Source organism: Antedon mediterranea, chromosome 7, assembly GCF_964355755.1.
Source record: "Antedon mediterranea chromosome 7, ecAntMedi1.1, whole genome shotgun sequence".
NCBI classification, from domain to species: domain Eukaryota; kingdom Metazoa; phylum Echinodermata; class Crinoidea; order Comatulida; family Antedonidae; genus Antedon; species Antedon mediterranea.
The window spans coordinates 4488510-4505982 of NC_092676.1; the positions used below are offsets into that span (position 1 = coordinate 4488510).

Sequence of the window (17473 nt, forward strand, 5' to 3'; positions counted from 1 at the left end):
CACGCAAAAGGAGAAGTCTTGATCAGGTGATCAGAACACTTGTCGTATCACATGATATACTCCACAAACAACAATAACTTCATCCACGATCTGTTTTTTTTGGGAATTAAATATAAAAATGCTTTTGATGCTAGAAGATGAGCATAAGGACCATCTTAGCTTTCTAACCCAAGTTGAAATAGATGGTGTGTTAATAGTCTTCAGTTTTCTATTAGTATTAAAAACTGAACTCTCTAGCTGGCCTAAACTAGACTAGGCTAGGCCTAGGCCTACTAGAAGGAAGATTACAAACATAGCAGCCAGCCAGGGTCTCATTGCATTGGCTAAACTCTATAAGCTGGGCTTACGAGACTAAATTATAGGCCTAGCTAGGTAGAGCTATATTTAGGACGTAGTACTGTAATTGTAAGTTTTAAATCACTGCCTCTTTAATGTCACTAAAAGTGACTTGATTACTAAATAAAAGGTAAGCATCAATCCCAGCCAGATACCATGCTTTTAAAACGAATTTACTTTTTCAGTGGTACAAAAGTTCTGCCAGATTGCTCTGGATTTTATCAAGAATGGTTCAAATCCAAAACTGTACCAATCAGCTGCTCGTAAGTTAAGCCCTATCTACACTATCAAACTTTAAACGACATGATGATGTCATATCACTACCATATTTGGCCACATCACACTTTGACAGTGTAGACAGAGCTTTATATAAATTCATGCATTTGATTAAAAGTGAAAATATTACTTTGTTTTATTACAGTACCTATTATGTATTATACTTCAAATATCTTGTGTTTGCCTGAATGATGATATAAAAAAAATGAAATAATTTTTACTACAGAAAAACTATCAGTTGATGCTCTTACAGTTCAGAATGGAGTTCAGGGACTTATGTATTTACTGACAGAAAGTTCTAAATTAATGGTAAGTGTGTTGAGAGGTACAGTATTGTGCCCCTTGGTGCCCCTCCCCACTTTAAACTTATATCATTGTCGTAGAGGAACCTGTAAAGTGAACATTTTCTATGTTAAGAATTGAAAGCTAACTTTTATGGCCGACTTCTATGTCAACTAGTCTTACATTCATCTGAATGTCCAGTGCCCACCTTAACCAGAGGAGAGGCATAAGCCAATATGTCTGAGGCAGATACTAGATACAGGGGCTCCATAAGAGTCGGCAGTGCTGATTTCAAATGCCTAATGAGTAATGGTACCCCAGCTCTATATACAGCACCCGGTATTCCCAGATGGTCTCCCATCCAAACTCTAACCGGGCCCAATGTTGCTTAACTTTGGTGATCTGACGAGAACCGGTGTTTCAACGTGGTAAGGCCGTATATCTATATAAGATAACTTACCTATTACCATATTAACTTGCATTTAAGCCCTTAAAAAAAATATCTCTTACTATAAAAAAAAAAGCAATAACATCAATGAGATTTGTCTACGCTATCAAACTAGTTTGACCAAAAAGTGTGATGTGCCCAAATATGGAAGTCATATGACATCATCATGTCCATATATGGGCACATCACACTTTTTTGAGAGCTTAACAAATGGAAAGCTAAACACACACTGGCTTGCAGAAAACCATTGGCATAACCCATTTCATTTATAATCAAACTTGCATAATTTATGCCATAATTAATGTCATGCATGCACACGTTGAGGATAAAAAATAATGCTTCCTTGAAAAACATTTAATTAATGTTAAATTATCATCTTATTATGTTGCTACTGTCAATTGAATGCATGCTTTACAATAAGTTTAAATTTGTGAATAAAAATGTTCCATTCGTAACAGGTATCAGAAATCGACTTTCAAGACTCTATTCTAGTTCTTGGCTTCAGTGAAGAACTGAAAAAAGAATTGCTTCAGATGTACATGGAAAATCGGAAAGAAATCAGGGAAATCATGTTGGAAATGTCGATGGATTTTCCTCATTATCATGACTTGGAATGGAGATTGGATGTCGAGGTTGGTAATAAAAAAACAAAATGAAAAAGTATTGTTTTTTGTCTGAATCTGAGTTTGTTTAACATTTCACCTCTAACCTTTCACTGTAACATATATATCCTTGATACAAAACATTGTCAGAATTATTTAGGTTTTTATATTGCAATACCTCTCTTGCATCTCCACCTTCAGGCCTGTACACTACTGTAGTTTGTAAATCAACTAAAATGCTCTGAATATATCAACTTTTCTCAAATTTGTACCTTCAGTAGCAGTGGGACACAGAGCAAAAGAGCCTGACATTCTGTAATTGATCTGTAGCTGGGTGGTTAACATGCTTGCCTTCCAATCCCAAGGTCTACCTGACCTAGTGCCTTCAACTACACTCCCTAAGCCTCGAATGAGACTTAGGGTATGTTCAGACTCACGGAGTTACGGTGGAGTTATCAACGCAAGGCGTACGGTAATCCGTGGCGTTAAAAGCGAAGGTGTTCAGACACAATGATCAACATTCCAATGCCTTGCGTTTAAAACACTCTGATCAGGTCAAAGCAGATAGAACTATATGTATACATTCATGACAATGCATGAAAGTTTACATCCTTTACATTGTTTTTTTCATTTTTATTTATATAATGTTTACCTTCAAATATACTGATTTTTTTCTTACTACTTGTAGAATTTCATTTTAATTCAAAATAATTTAAAACGTAATTGTTACATGGACAATTATCTGATTAATTGATTTAATTTATGAAAATATCATATTACTGACGCCAACTTTACTGTTCTTTAAAATCTGAACCTGAAAATACATTTGACATAGCTATTTCGCTGTCGTATCATAGGGTACGGGTATGTAGTTGCTGTCTGCTAATCGTGGTCGTGTATTTTCATTGGTTAAGGTTAAAATCACTGATGCATCACTGGATTAGCGTTATGAAATCTACCCTCTCCCGCTAGAGTTATTAACGCCACTGGCGCGGAGTAACAGCTTCCTAACGCTAATCCGCGGCATGGTTCAGACACAAAAATATGTACGCCGCTTACATAACTCCACCGTAACTCTGGGAGTCTGAACATACCCTTAGTTTATAAAAACAACAAATTATAAATAGTTTATCCATCCTGTAATGGGTGAACTGCTACCTGTTCTTCCTTATATCTTATTCTTATTAACACAAAATTATTTTTACTAACAAACATTACTATTTGTATGCCTAGTGTGTAAACATTATTGACATAATTTCATAAACATCTTCATGTTGTACAACTACTCGTAACATTTTTTCTCAACTTTCTATCATCTAAAAGTCGTAGTTAGTCATGCCTCGGGTCACATTCTATGGTCACCGTACAGGTAGGCTACTACATTAGTACTTCTATGAATGGATGACTAGCCGGTGACAATAACGCTAGTTGGTCATACCCAGTACCGTTTTGATTTTACGATCATTCGGGAAACCACCTCACGACGTATGAAAGGGCTTACAGAGTCAAAGTTTAAAACTTTTCAACTTTCGTTTTATATATGTTGCTTTATTTTGTTCTGTTTTGCAGTTGGCAAGTCGCTCTCTCAGACATCAAGTGATTCCGAATATACTGTTGAGATTCCACACCAAGGAGTATGACGAAAACAAATCAATGCTGCTTCAGACTGACCCGGTCAATCTAGTCCACATGACAGAAGTTTTAGAAGATGCTCTAGACCAAGTTAAAACACAACATAGTCGAAGAATTTTAAGAAATATCAATAAATAGATAATACTGTAATTGTTATTTCACATACATAATATTACATCTTTGTTATTTTATATAAATATTAGTACACCTGTATTTCATATTCATATTAGTACACCTGTGGTCAATAATATTTATATAAAATCATGAGTAATTATTTGATTGGGCAATATCAGGTATCTCGATCTAGTACACATACAGTAAATGTAACTTGACTGTATATACAACTGCCATTCAATAGTGTATGTTACTGTATCATTAAAAAAAAAAAGTTATTTTGTCATCAACTGCCTTCCATATTTTGACATGAATTTTTTTCTAGAATATTCTCACAGTGCCATTTTTGTGTCTATCAGTTGTAAAACCACACACGGATCAGGGTGTTCTTGAATTATACTAATAAAAAATAAAATTACGGCACGGTAGCAACAACATTTTACACCTGCCCCTATGTTATATAACAGAAAACAATTTTAATTGTTTTAATTGTTTGTTAAAATATTAAAAAATATTTTCATAATTGAAGTAGAAATCAGTTCCATGCCATACATAAGAGCAAAAGTGTGCTCTTTTTAAAAAAAGCAACATAACCTATGAGTTACAGTTAAAGCGTGGTTTTTACTACAGACACAACGCAAGAAGGCCAGTTGACCAATGACAGTTCAATTAATCCATCGCTTATGATTGGTCAAATCACTTATTTTGCGTTGCATCTAGTGTGATCCTTTAGAGGTACACATGCATCAACTAATTTTAGATAAATATTATTGAAAAAATTTCCAGGTGCATGTTCTAATACAGTACATTGATGCTAATAAAAAGGACTTTTATATATTTTACAAAAGTGTTGTTTATTTAATTAGATACTCTATAACAGTTATTTACAATATAATTCAAGAAAATAAATACAATATTATAGAGTAGTATCAAATGTTGACAATATGCAGTAGTCTGAATTAAGCCCTGTCTACAAATATGGTAGTGATATGATGTCATCGTTTGCATATATGGGCACCAGATTATTTGTCGCATAAAGTTTGATATAATAGTGTGGACAGAGCTTAAGTTAAAATATACCTTGTTGCCATTTGTTCTCTATTTGGGAGAATGCAATTTCACAACAAGAAGGAACCAACACTTGGTTTTAGTGAGTCGTAGATTTGGTATGATAATAATATCCTGGATTTATATAGAGCCTAATGTTGTGAAACCTCTAAGCACTGAACATTATTATCCAAGTCATTTTTTTTTTTATCAAACACGTATGGAAACATACTCCAATAATGCAGCTAGTAATCAGCGCAAAGTTGTATCTTGATCTAACCGGGTACCCATTTATACACCTGGGTGGAGAGAAGCAAACGTAAGTAAAGTATCTTGCCTACAAGCAATGCGGCGAGAGTTGGGTTCGAACCTCAATCTCGCGATCAGTAGTCCAACGCACTGCGCCACACGCCCTTACATGATTGTCGGCAACATTCTGCAGACTTTTGCATACACATTGCCTTGAGAATTAAACAGCATCTGTCACGATCATCTTATCAAAGGAAAACTGAATTTGCATGAATTTTGTTAGTTTGCAAAGACAACTTACAAGCCTTACATCTCTAGGGCTCAACATAGATTGATACTCTGCTTTTAAATGTACCAGTCAAGTACAAGCTAATTGGAAGGTTTTGAACAAGTTTATGTGGCGCAGCGGCATGTACGTCCATAAATTACAAGCAACTATTGAACTTTTTTTTACAGGAACAAAAAAGAATAAAAGTCTACAAAATCAGGTTACCAGTGGAATCACTTCTTGTTTTGTGAAGCACGTTTTTTAAGGTGCGATTGTACTTTATCGTGAAAGGCTTTCATTTTCTTTCTATTTTCCTCATAAAACTTTTTCCTCTCTTCTTCTTTCTTTTTTGTCTTCACCTCTTCAAGTTGATTGTACAATCTATAAGGATGACCAAATTGTAATCATGTAAGTCGTATTTTGAGTTTTTGTTCAAACTCACGTTGTTATCCAAACAATTTCAACAATAGTTGTTTAATTCTACACTTACAGTACTAACTTTATTCATCTAGGTTGTGCTAAGAAAACTACACCTTATCGCCTTTTTTTTCAATTATTTAAATGTATATTTCTTGTTACTAAACATAAAGTTGAAAGTGACAGAAATCCTACACCAGTTTTTGATCGGACTCACTAAAAGAGAGCCTGTTTCCATTTATGCAAATTTAATTGAATATGTATATACTATACTTTGAATTTGCCTAGTGGAAACGGGTATTAGTAATGTCATACAGTACCTCAAGTTCCTTTGTAACTTGTCTTTTTCAGAATCCTTCCTCTTTTTTGGTGCAAGTGTTTTCTTGGATAACTTCTTAGTTTTTGTTCCTTTGTTCCTTCCATTTGTACCAGCAGAATTTGATGAATTTTCATTCGGACTACTAGATTCATCTACGATAAAGATATAAGACATGAATTGAATAACATTGGAGTGATTATTAAATATCACTCTTACTATTTTTCACCATCAATCTTTTAGATATCTTTATTAAAAAAACAGATTTTAAATAAAAGATTAACTTTTTTGATGCAAGGCCAAATTTTGCAAATAGAAACATGAAAAAATGAACCAATATTATGTGGGTCAAAACCATTTGACTTTCACAAGTTGCAATGACTACTCTAAAATAGCTGTAGTAGTGTTTAGTAAAAAAATCTACTCGATTTAATCTCTGTATATTAATCTTACCTAAATTTAGTTTCTTCATAGCCTTTTTCTTTGTTAGTTTTTTACCAACAGTGGTTTTTGGTGGATGCTGTTCACGATCAATGACCTTGTCTTGCCTGGTTTTAGATGAAATTATGAACTTCTTTTTATGCCTAGCAAATGCCTCTTGCAGGCTGAGAGAGCTTTGTCCAGCACCTGACGTGTCTGAAATAACACAATGCAAGTACCAGTAAAAGAAAAAAAACAGCAAGAAAAATTAGGCTTTCATGGTTATTATTACCAGTTTAACTATTATTACCAGTTTAGCTAACAATTAACAGTTTTACTATTACAGTATAACCAGTTTATCTAACTACTAACAGTTTTACTATTACAGTATTACCAGTTTAGCTAGCTATTATATTAACAGTTTAACTATTACAGTATTACCAGTTTATACTATTATTACCAGTTTTACTATACAGTATTACCAGTTTAGCAACTAACAGTTTAACTATTACAGTATTACCAGTTTAGCTAACTATTAACAGTTTTAGCAATAAAAAAGACTAGGCAAATTGTTTTGTATTACTATTACTATTAAAAACTGAACTTCTACAAAAATCCAATGCTAAACTGAGTTTCCATGCAATATCTTGAAAGTAATTTAGTTACCTGAGCTTTGAAAAGAGCTAGAGGTCATTACATTGTCTTGATGTATTTTCTGCACTTTCTGTGAAAATGGTGTTGCAACTTCTGATTCATGTTTTTGAAATGAAAGCAGTGATTCACTAATGTCATCAAAACTTGCAGAAAAATCTGCTCCTTTGGCTTCTGACAGTCGCTTGAAAGGCAGACTTTCTGTAAATGACCTTTCACTTAGAGCCTCTACAGCAGAATAATACATTATCCTTCCTTCGGACAGTGGCTCCAGATGTGTTCTGCCATTTGCCGTAAGACTTTCTTCACTCATAGAGCTTGCAGCAGAATTATCGGTTATCCTTCCTTCTGACAGAGGCTCCAGATTTTTTCTGCCATTTGCCATAAGTGCTCCTTCACTCATAGTCAAAGTGCCTGAAACAGAATTATCGGTTATCCTTCCTTCTGACAGACGCTCCGGGGGTTTTCTGCCAATTATCGTAAGTGTTCCTTCACTTATAGTGGCTGCAGCAGAATTGTCAATTATCCTTCCTTCTGACTGAGGATGTGGATGTTTGCTACCATTTTCAGTAAGCGTTCCTTCACTCAGACAAACATTAGCTGTAGTCTCTACTATTCTCTCTTCTGATAGTGAATAATTCCGTCCCAGAGGTTGATTTTCATCTCCGGTAAGTATTCCTTCACTTAGAGAAGCACTGGTTGAGTCATCAATGATTCTTCCTTCGGATAATGGTTCAAGAGGTGCAAATTCCTCTTCATTAAGCAAACTTTGACTTAGAGTTGCCATTGCAGAGTAATCTACTATCCTTCCCTCTGATAAACCTTCTAAAGTCTGATTACTGGTTTCAGATATTAAACCTTCACTCATGGCAGTTACCTGGTCAAAACTCCTAAACAGACTTTTACTAAGTTGCCCTTCAGATAATCTGGTTCCAATATCACTTTCTGATAAAGAATTGTGGAAAGACCCTTCTGATAATGAAGCCTCCGAAACTGGTCCTTCAGAGATGGTTGTGTCTGGAATGGAAACCAGTGTTAAATCTGGCTCTTCCATTATACCATTTGATTTTTCCTACACAAATAAATAAATTAAGTTAATCTGTAGAGGAATTAAGAATACCAAATTCTAAACTGAACTTCACTAATAATTTTAAGACAAAAATTAAACATAAATTTCACACAACTTTTAGATGTAACTGAGTAAAAAGTATATTTTGAGTAAAAAGAGATGAAAATTGTTTACCCCTATACAGTATAGAAATAGTATACTCCTGAAAATAAATAAAATATCAAATGTGTCATAAAGGATATATAATCTTACCTTTTCCTTTGGAAGTGGTTCTGTCAATTCCTTTTCAGTTTTCTTCTCTGCTTCATTGATTTGTTCTAATTTCTGCTTCTGATAGTAATCTTGTTCTCTGATTTGTTTCGATTTCTCAATCATCTGGATCAATCGATCAACTTGTTCTGATTCGCTACTCTCTGTCGAACTACCACCATAACCAACAACTTTTGACGTATATCTATCAGAGTTTAATTTCTCTGGATCGTCTGAAACTGATGACTGCGACTTCGAGGATGATCTTTTCCTGACAAAAGTTGGCATGGTACCACTTGGAAGGTCTACCCTTTCCTCCTCACTAACTTGTCCCAAACCACTCAGTGTTCTGCTGGACACCAGCTGTGACAAATCTCTTGACAAGAAGCTTGGTCCTTCAGAAGACAAACTATGTTGACTGAATGACACATCGGAAAACATTTGCAGTCCTTGACTGTGTAATGTTCGTCTGGACATAACTGCTTGAAGCATTCTTTTCAAATCATCTTTGTTACTAGACTGATCATTAATGTTCTTCTGATTACTGATGGTTTGAGAGTCATCGTTTGTATCTAGTTCACGAGAATGAACTTGATTTAAAACATTGTTATCATCTTGGCTTGCACTTACATCTCCTGACTTTAAGCTTAATCTATTAAACAAATGTTCAAAATCGTCATTTAATGCATCTGTAACATTTGTTTTATTTCTATTAATGGATGAACTTGTGGAATTTGTTGAGGCTCTGCTCATTGTTATGCCATCATGTTGAGACACTGAATCAAACTCTTGTTTAGGCAAATGAAAACTGTATTCACCAGGTAAAGATATGTCAGGTTTAGAAGAAGTTCCTGATACATACAGGGGCAACGGCACAAGTTGTGATTCATTTCCAGATTGTTTAACTTTATGCCTGATCTCTCCCAGGTCAAATTCATCAGTAACTTTTACTGGCTCTATTGAGTAATCACTAAGAGCAGGTGATACAGAAGTTTTAGCATGTTCGCTGTCTTTGGGAATTGTAAAAGAATCTTTTGAGGTATCCAGAGAATGTGTACTAAGAGTAGCATTTGCTGTTAACTCCGCTTGAAGTCTGTGGAAGAGTACTGGACTTTTATTTACTAAAGAGTAACTGGACATGTCTGCGGTGACTGATGTATCTTTAGATGCACTTGTTAAGTCTAGTAGGTTAGGAAGTCGCAACTGTTCATTTGTATCTGAAATATCTCTCTTGTCTTCACTTCTTGGTACTTTTTGTGAGTACCTATTCATGTATTCACTTAATGTTTGAGAAATCAGAGATGATGTATTAACTAGTTCACGATCTTGTGATTTATCTGGATATTCAGACAATGTACTATATTGAGAAATACTGCCTCTGCTTCCTCTCTTATCAATTGTATATTCGCTGAGTGCAGTCTTGTTTGAATTCCTAATTTCTGGGTTGCTGATATTTTCTCTGCTTGCTTCTGTACTGTGAAATGTACTTACATAAGTACTTCTTTGATCCTGAACTGGGTTATCCTCTAAGAAGCTTTGTTTTAACTTTGGTGTTGGGTGTGTCAAAATATCTTTCCAGATAGGACCTTTAGTAAAAGAGGTTTTTGTGGCAGATACCACAGAGGGGGGAATGGATGATTCCAAGCTCTCAGAATTCTGTGTTGAAGACTGGAACTCATGTGGTTTAAACTGAGGGAGATCTTCAATCTCTTGTCCAACACCACGAAAGTCAATTTTCTCTCTATCAGAAACAGGAAAGTCTTCTTCTATTACAGGATTTGAAATGTTGATAATAGCTTTGGGTGATACTTTAGAGGTATAACCATTGTTGCTTTTAACTTCTGGGGAGTACATCTTCATATTGTAACTTTCTACTGTGGGATGTTTTACCATATCAAAATGGCTGTGAACATCATTTGTTTTCCAGTCCGACTCATCCTGGGTGTCAGAAGTATTATTTTCCGAAATTTCTTCAGCCGTCAGAGATTTAAACTGTAGAGAAGAAAGTTCATCTTGGAATACGGAGTGTGACTGGTTTTTTGGACTTTCCATCTCATGGATTGTGCTCAACTCATGACCGTTTAATTTGACATCAACAGGAATCACCTTAGGGATGCTAACTGGCGGGTATGTTCTCTGTCTCACGGTAGTTTGATAAGGAACATGTTCACGGTCATCATAAAGAACACCATGTTCATTAAAAGGTAGTTTGTCAACATCTGGTGTTACAGATGGTCTGTCAACATCTGGTGTTACAGATGGTCTGTCAACATCTGGTGTTACAGATGGTCTGTCAACATCTGGTTCTAGCACACTATGTATATCTTCATTGACTATGTCTTTTTTCAAATGTAATAGTTCTTTCTGTTGTATAAATTCCGGATACAGTTTATTGAATGTTATTGGTGATGTCCTTGTTGCAGGACTGAATGATCTAGGACTAATGGACTTTTGTCTAGTTATCTGTACTTCACTGTCAGACATATTTTCCGTAGCATCTACTGTGGGTAGATGTTCCCCTCTCAAGTGACACTTAAGTTGCATTTGCTTTTCTTCTAAACTTCTTTTTTGCATTTCCTGATGTTTGAAAAGAGTTTCCCTTTGCTTTTGCATTAATTCTTGTTGCTCCCGTAGCCACTTTATTCTAATTTCATGCTCTTTATAAAATTCAGTAATACGTTCTTCGTCTTTAATATGTGGATATTGTGTAATGGGAGCTTTTAAATTTGTATGAGATGAAACAGTCTGATATCTGTGTGTTTGGTCTTTTGTTGGAAAGTAAGTTTCTGACTGATCTCTGAGACTGATGGGTTGATGTGTAGATGATGGTATTTTAGTGTTATAATAGGTATCAGTAGGTAAAGAAGTCTCATGTTTGTTTGCATCTGATGTTGCCGCAGAGATGTCATGTTCAATTTTGGAATTAGTGGTCATCACCAATTCGGAATGACTTATATCAGGTGCTGAAGAGATGGTATGATCATCTGTAGACAGAGCATATGAATGTGGTTCTAAAGACTCGGTGTAAGACTTTGGAACTGAAGACTCAGTGTCTAACTGTGGTACTGAAGACATAAGGTATGACGGTGGTACTGAAGACATAGGGTATGACGGTGGTACTGAAGACATAGGGTATGACGGTGGTACTGAAGACATAGGGTATGACGGTGGTACTGAAGACATAGGGTATGACGGTGGTACTGAAGACATAGGGTATGACTGCGGTACTGAAGACATAGGGTATGACTGCGGTACTGAAGACATATGTTTCTGTTGCTCAAAGAGTTGCTCTGTAGTCAGCTTTAATTGCTTTTGTACACTATTAATATCCTCTTTTTTTCTTCTGTGTTGTTGCAGAAGATGCTGTTGATATTGACGTATTCGCTGCAGGGCTGGATCATCCCTTTCACTACTACTTCTAGTCACACTTGTAATTTCTATATTACTTTGAGGATGTGTTGTTGAGATAGAACTGGTGTTTGGTTCCTCCCTCCAAGACATAACTTCATATGGATGTACTTGAAACTTTCTCCTTTCAGGATATTGATGTTGTATCTTCTGAGTAGCCTCTTCTACATCTTCAGCTTCTTTACAAGGAGAATTGTTCAACGTATGATCTTTAATCATGGGTTCTTTTGAAGGCACTGATCCAATTTCTTGGTGCTGTTTTCTCAATTCCATCAGTCGACGTTGACTTTTTGCATAAAGAACTTCTTGCTCTTCAGTATGCTTCTGTAGATCAACCTGAATAAATACAAATTAATTAAGTAATAATCAATTAAATTCACTGTTTGTGATGGTAACCATTATTTTATATTGATTATATTACTTAATATCATAGAGGAGAAAAAGTTAGGGAAGTTAAAAGGTTTTAACAACATGGAACACACAACCAGAAACTTTTTTCACTGGACAAATTGAGTACTTGTAAATCTGCTAATGTATAATCTATTTATTTTTAAACTTATTTTACATGGATGACATTTTCATTAAAATAACGTTCTTACAAATGGTCAATGATTGCTGAACAATCATGAACAATGAACATTGATAAGTTACAAAAGTTACAATTTTTTTTTTTATTTTTTTTTTTTAGGATTATAGAAAGACATACTAGAACAATTGCAACTGGGCCCTCTGGGAGACCAGTCTTTGACTGAAGAGGTTACCCAGTATAAATATATATTTCAATCAATAATATCATGGATTTATATAGTGCCTAATGTGCTGAACATTATTGCCCCGGCCATTTTTTTTCGATCAAACAACCTCCTTAAACACACACATACATTACCATTTACCTGAACCCATAAACAGGCTTTTTACAATAGTAAATTTATGTTAGAGATTCAATTTACATAAACATAAAGAAATCGTATTCTATGACTATATTCTTATCATTATTTTAGTGTTACCTTAGCTCTGATCAAAGCTGCCTTCTCAAGTGGATGCAGTAGCGTTGGACTACCAGACAATATGGGTTCTTCCTGTTCATCTGGACACGGCTCACTCTTATCTTCCTCATTTTGATTACTACTGCCGACACTGATGTCTGCAGGCTGTTTAGAGATAGGATCAGTTGACGCTGGTACACTACTCTGTTTACTGTCGTCAATTGGATATTGAGATAAGTCACTTGGTTGACTGGAGGATGATGTAGTAGCCATTGTAGAAGTACTTATCTCATTTTGACCTGGAATAAAAAAACAAAGTACTTAGTACAAAGTATAAAACAAATTGGCTAAAAACAAATCATTGTACACTTAAACTCAATCTACAATTTATGTTTGAGTGGAGACGTAGCTTGGTGGTTATCCCAGGGTATTTTATACTATATTTACTTCAGTAACAATTTCAAATAAAAACAATCAATCATTCAAATTTATGTAGACCATCTAGGACTCACTTAAGGTGCATTCACACCGCGCTACAAGACCGCGCCGTTGAATTCTCTATATGAGTTTCCATTATTTAACAACACAGTGTGAATGAAGCTTTATGGTCATTTTTTACAATATATAAATAAACTTTTACCAAAATTGTATTGACTGGAATGAATATCCTAAAGCTCTGATTACACTATCAAACTAGTTTGACAAAAAAGTAGTGATATTCCCAAATATAGTAGTAATATGACATCATCATGTTCATATATGGGCACATCACATGTTGTTACATAAAGTTTGATAGTGTGGACAGAGCTTAATGACCAAAACTAAAATAACTTGCTTGATGTTTCTTTCTTTTGTCCTCTAATACGTAGAAGTAACCTACCAAGAGCTTCTAAAAATAAATCAGAAAAATAAATAAGAAGTTTGTAAAATTACAGTAACAAAAGTAAATTCGAGACACAACTTTGCGCCAATTACTAGCTGCATTATGGGAGCATGTTTCCATATATGTTTGATCTGGGGAAATAATATGTACAATGCTTAGAGGTTTGACAACATTAGGCGCTTTATAAATCCAGGACATTATTATTATTAATATTATTATTTATTAATGGCTGTGAAAAACTCAGTGTATAGTACTTCTTGTGTTTCTGACAGTGACACACTGTACTGAATGATCACCTATTATTACATACCTGATCTTGGCAGAATCTTCTTAGTTGGGAGAGCCTCACCAGTATGTTTATCTTCTGTCAAAGCTGATGAACTATCCTCTTCCAGTTGGCTATCGACTCCAATTGGAAACTGCACCAGACCTCTTGTGACTAAACCAGCAGATTGTGGAGAGGTTGTTTCTTCAGATGATGTCATCACCTTCTCTGGATAATCTTCTTCTGATATAGGAATACTTCCAACTGGAGCATTCCTTTGTGGAGGCATTCCCGATGGCTGTAGTATGTCAGTGTCAATTGTTGATTCGGTTGTCAGATCAAGATCATGGTCACTAGAAGGTGGCTGAGGATCAAGTGCCAATGTGAGATCACCAGCGAAATCTGCAATCAAAATGTTTAAAAAGTTGAAAAGGCAAGCAAGCTTAGAAAGATGCTTCTTGCTAAGACTGTTTTATCTGAAATATTTCTGTGTGATTGTATCTTGGCACTAATGTGTGCACCCTTGTGGCAATCAATAGTGTTGTCACTATAGTTAGTTAGTTAGTTTGAAAGTCAATTTATTAGGTTATATGCATTAATGCATATAACCTCTTGATTCTGTCAAAATCTTTATTTATTTATTTATTTATTCTTTCCTTAGCACTATTCTGTCCGTGCATTATCTTGGCATCAGTTTCATCTAGCTAAGTCAAGTTTTCAGAGTATATTCCTTATGGCCAGGAATCGATGTGGTTATATTTTCACGATGCGCAATCAAAAATTACGCGGTCTACGCGCGATTTTACGAAATCACGTTTGTAATCATATCTTCACAAGCATGAATCACAATTAAACAAAATTTGGTACTCATAAATTTCAGGTCATATTTCATCACATGGCAATACAATTACGTGCGTAGCGCATATAACGCTTGCGTACGCGCGCTTAAAATGTTCAAAATTGTCAAAATTTATTTTCGATGAAATTAGAGTACGTTTCAGGCAATTTTAAGCGTTTAAAAAATTGCCATGAGTGCGCCGATTTTTGCACGCGCACTGCGCGTTAAACGTTAATGCGCACTCTTTTTGCCCGATTTCTGTTTTACAATCTTTCTTTAATAATATCATCATATTTGATTCACGTTTCAACTCGAAATTGCGTTATACGAGCACGTCAAAAGTGACTGACTACGCACGTATAAGTTAACAAAATGGTGAAAATATGCTAATTTTTAAAATTAATATATATCGTCAGAATGCTGGGGAACACCTATTTTTTATTTCATTTTCTTGAAGTGTATGTATCATATGTATGATTTATTATCAAATTAAGAGAACAAAAGTTGATTAAGTCTTCATTAATTGCATATTAAATAAAAAAATAATAATTTCGACAATCAAACAAATTATGACATTTTCTTAGGCCGAAATAACAAACTTAACATTAACTTTCTTTCTTAAGAAGTTCATATATTAAAGTTAAAAGTATATAGTTTGACAGTGCATCATTTTTTTACATTTTTAAAGATGTCATCATAGTAAAAAATTATAATTCATTGCGGTATGTAATAATCTATTTGCACCAAAGTGGTTACTGCATAGTAAATACACGGAGGAATTTTTCTACAACGTTTAGTCAGTTGTGTATGGCTCGATGGTCTGTGCTCGTGTCTATGGCATTCAAGGTACCGAGATCGAGTCCCACCTTGGGAAACTAAATAAGATTTTTTTTTTTATTATCCGTATTGTTTGTTCAAATTTATTTCTTAGTGTATAGATTATACACATGATTTATAATGAAATTTATTTAAAAACACAAAATGTGGTTTATGACATTATATACGCAGAAGGATCTTTGATCGGATTATGATACCGGCTATTGTATTTGCGTTAGCAAGATCCTATCATATATTATAAATAACTAAAGATTCTGAGAAAATCAATCAATCAAAATATCTTAAATCAATCAATTATCTTTATTTAAATCAATGCATATAACCTATAATTCGTCATAGTGACGAATTAAATCTAGTTTTATTTATTTTTTAAAAACTTTATTTTGTTTATATTTTAAGAATCTATTTTGAAAAAACAAAATTTAGTTACTGACCTGACAAGACAGTTTCAGTGCTCCTTTCACGAGCAGTTTCTTTATTTTGTTTATAATACAGAGCAAAATTGAAAACCAAGACAGAACAAGAAGTATCAAAATGCCAAACTCCTATGATGGGCATATTAGTGAGCTTGCGATTAGCAACGAACGATGACTAACCTAGGTCAGGGCAATCGATGAGTCATTGGTCGTCACCTAGACCTAGACACCATTACCAACACACATCCCTAAACATCTCTGCATGCGCAACAATGACTTAACATGACATAGTTTGGTCATCGCAAATCGAAAGTTCTCTAATATCGGCGTCTACTTTACCTGTTTTAGCCATGTACATGTCTTCAAATGCTTCTTCTAGATTCTGCTGGTGTTGCAGTCTATCTTCTAATCGTTTATGTGGAGGTTGAAACACTTGTTTCTAATATTGTAAATTAAAATATAAAATTGAATTGATATATTCATTTTTAAGCACTAACTTTACATAGAGGGGACAGGATTTAAGTTTCTATAAAGAAACATACAAGGATGGGGCGGTAGGTGAAACTTAACTTGATAATGGCCCAATACCAGGAGGCAAAAGTGAGTTAAATGGCCAAGCGGTAAGGCAGGGGCCTACCTAAAAGAGCCAACAATATCGGCAGGGGTTCGAGGCTGACTTGCTCCTAGTTTTGGTGGTGGAACAAGTCTTCTTGGATAAGGACAATAAACCATAGGTCCAGTGTACACAGTTATTAAACCTGTGTGCACTTTAACGAACCCAGGTCATCATTCGAGATGAGTAAGGGGTTACCCCGGTGAACTGGTTCACAAAATAGCCCATGTATCAGGGGATTACAACCTATCTGATAGGACAGTGATTAATTACTATTGGTACTATTAGCCACATGTGCCTAAAGACACAAAGTAACAAAAACTGTTTCTGTGGATACATGCTAAGTGAAAATGTAATTAGGTAGAAGGCAGTAAAATAAAATCTTTTGATTGAATATTAAACCACCCAACTTTGTCTTTATAGCAGTATAATATAAACTCACAGGTATTGAGGCTACAACCGCTTGTCTCCTTCTTCTGTCCATTTGCTCAAGGTGTCCCAGCTCATTCAATAGGTGATCATAATCTTGTCTCAGTAATTCTTTTTCTCGTGCGTATTTGTGGCGGAGTACTGCTTTCTCGTGTCTTTCTTTGATTTCTCTCGATCTTTCTTCCTCCTCTTCTTTTGAACGCTGTATTTCTTCGACAGCAGCTACACGCGCATCAGACTGTTTCATTTCATTAATTTTATGCATCCAAGAGAGAAATATCATTTTTTTTTTTAAAGGAATAAAAGAAATTAAAAGATGAAAAGGCTAAAATCTAGTGTACGTGGTTGATGACATAAACAACTTACTAAACAACAATAAAAAAATTAATACAGTAAAAAAAAATATATATATATAGTTAAAA

At 34.8% G+C, this 17473-nt stretch overlaps 2 protein-coding genes and 1 pseudogene across 2 annotated transcripts; 1 reads left to right on the forward strand and 2 right to left on the reverse strand.

Moving 5' to 3' along the window:
• Positions 1–34: 34 nt before the first annotated feature.
• On the forward strand, positions 35–4513 carry LOC140053936 (COMM domain-containing protein 2-like). The gene is made up of 5 exons (XM_072098690.1): positions 35–185; positions 522–599; positions 839–921; positions 1801–1974; positions 3514–4513. The coding sequence occupies exons 1-5, from the start codon at positions 119–121 to the stop codon at positions 3712–3714; spliced, it is 603 nt and encodes a 200-aa protein (XP_071954791.1). The 5' UTR covers positions 35–118; the 3' UTR covers positions 3715–4513.
• Positions 1219–1336, reverse strand: LOC140055789 (5S ribosomal RNA; annotated as a pseudogene).
• LOC140054965 (uncharacterized) lies at positions 4499–17305 on the reverse strand. The gene is made up of 10 exons (XM_072100108.1): positions 17065–17305; positions 16349–16448; positions 13964–14320; positions 13606–13659; positions 12792–13069; positions 8380–12120; positions 7074–8130; positions 6441–6623; positions 5992–6142; positions 4499–5635 (listed from the first exon to the last, which is right to left on the reverse strand). The coding sequence occupies exons 1-10, from the start codon at positions 17296–17298 to the stop codon at positions 5488–5490; spliced, it is 6303 nt and encodes a 2100-aa protein (XP_071956209.1). The 5' UTR covers positions 17299–17305; the 3' UTR covers positions 4499–5487.
• Between the last annotated feature and the right edge of the window lie 168 nt (positions 17306–17473).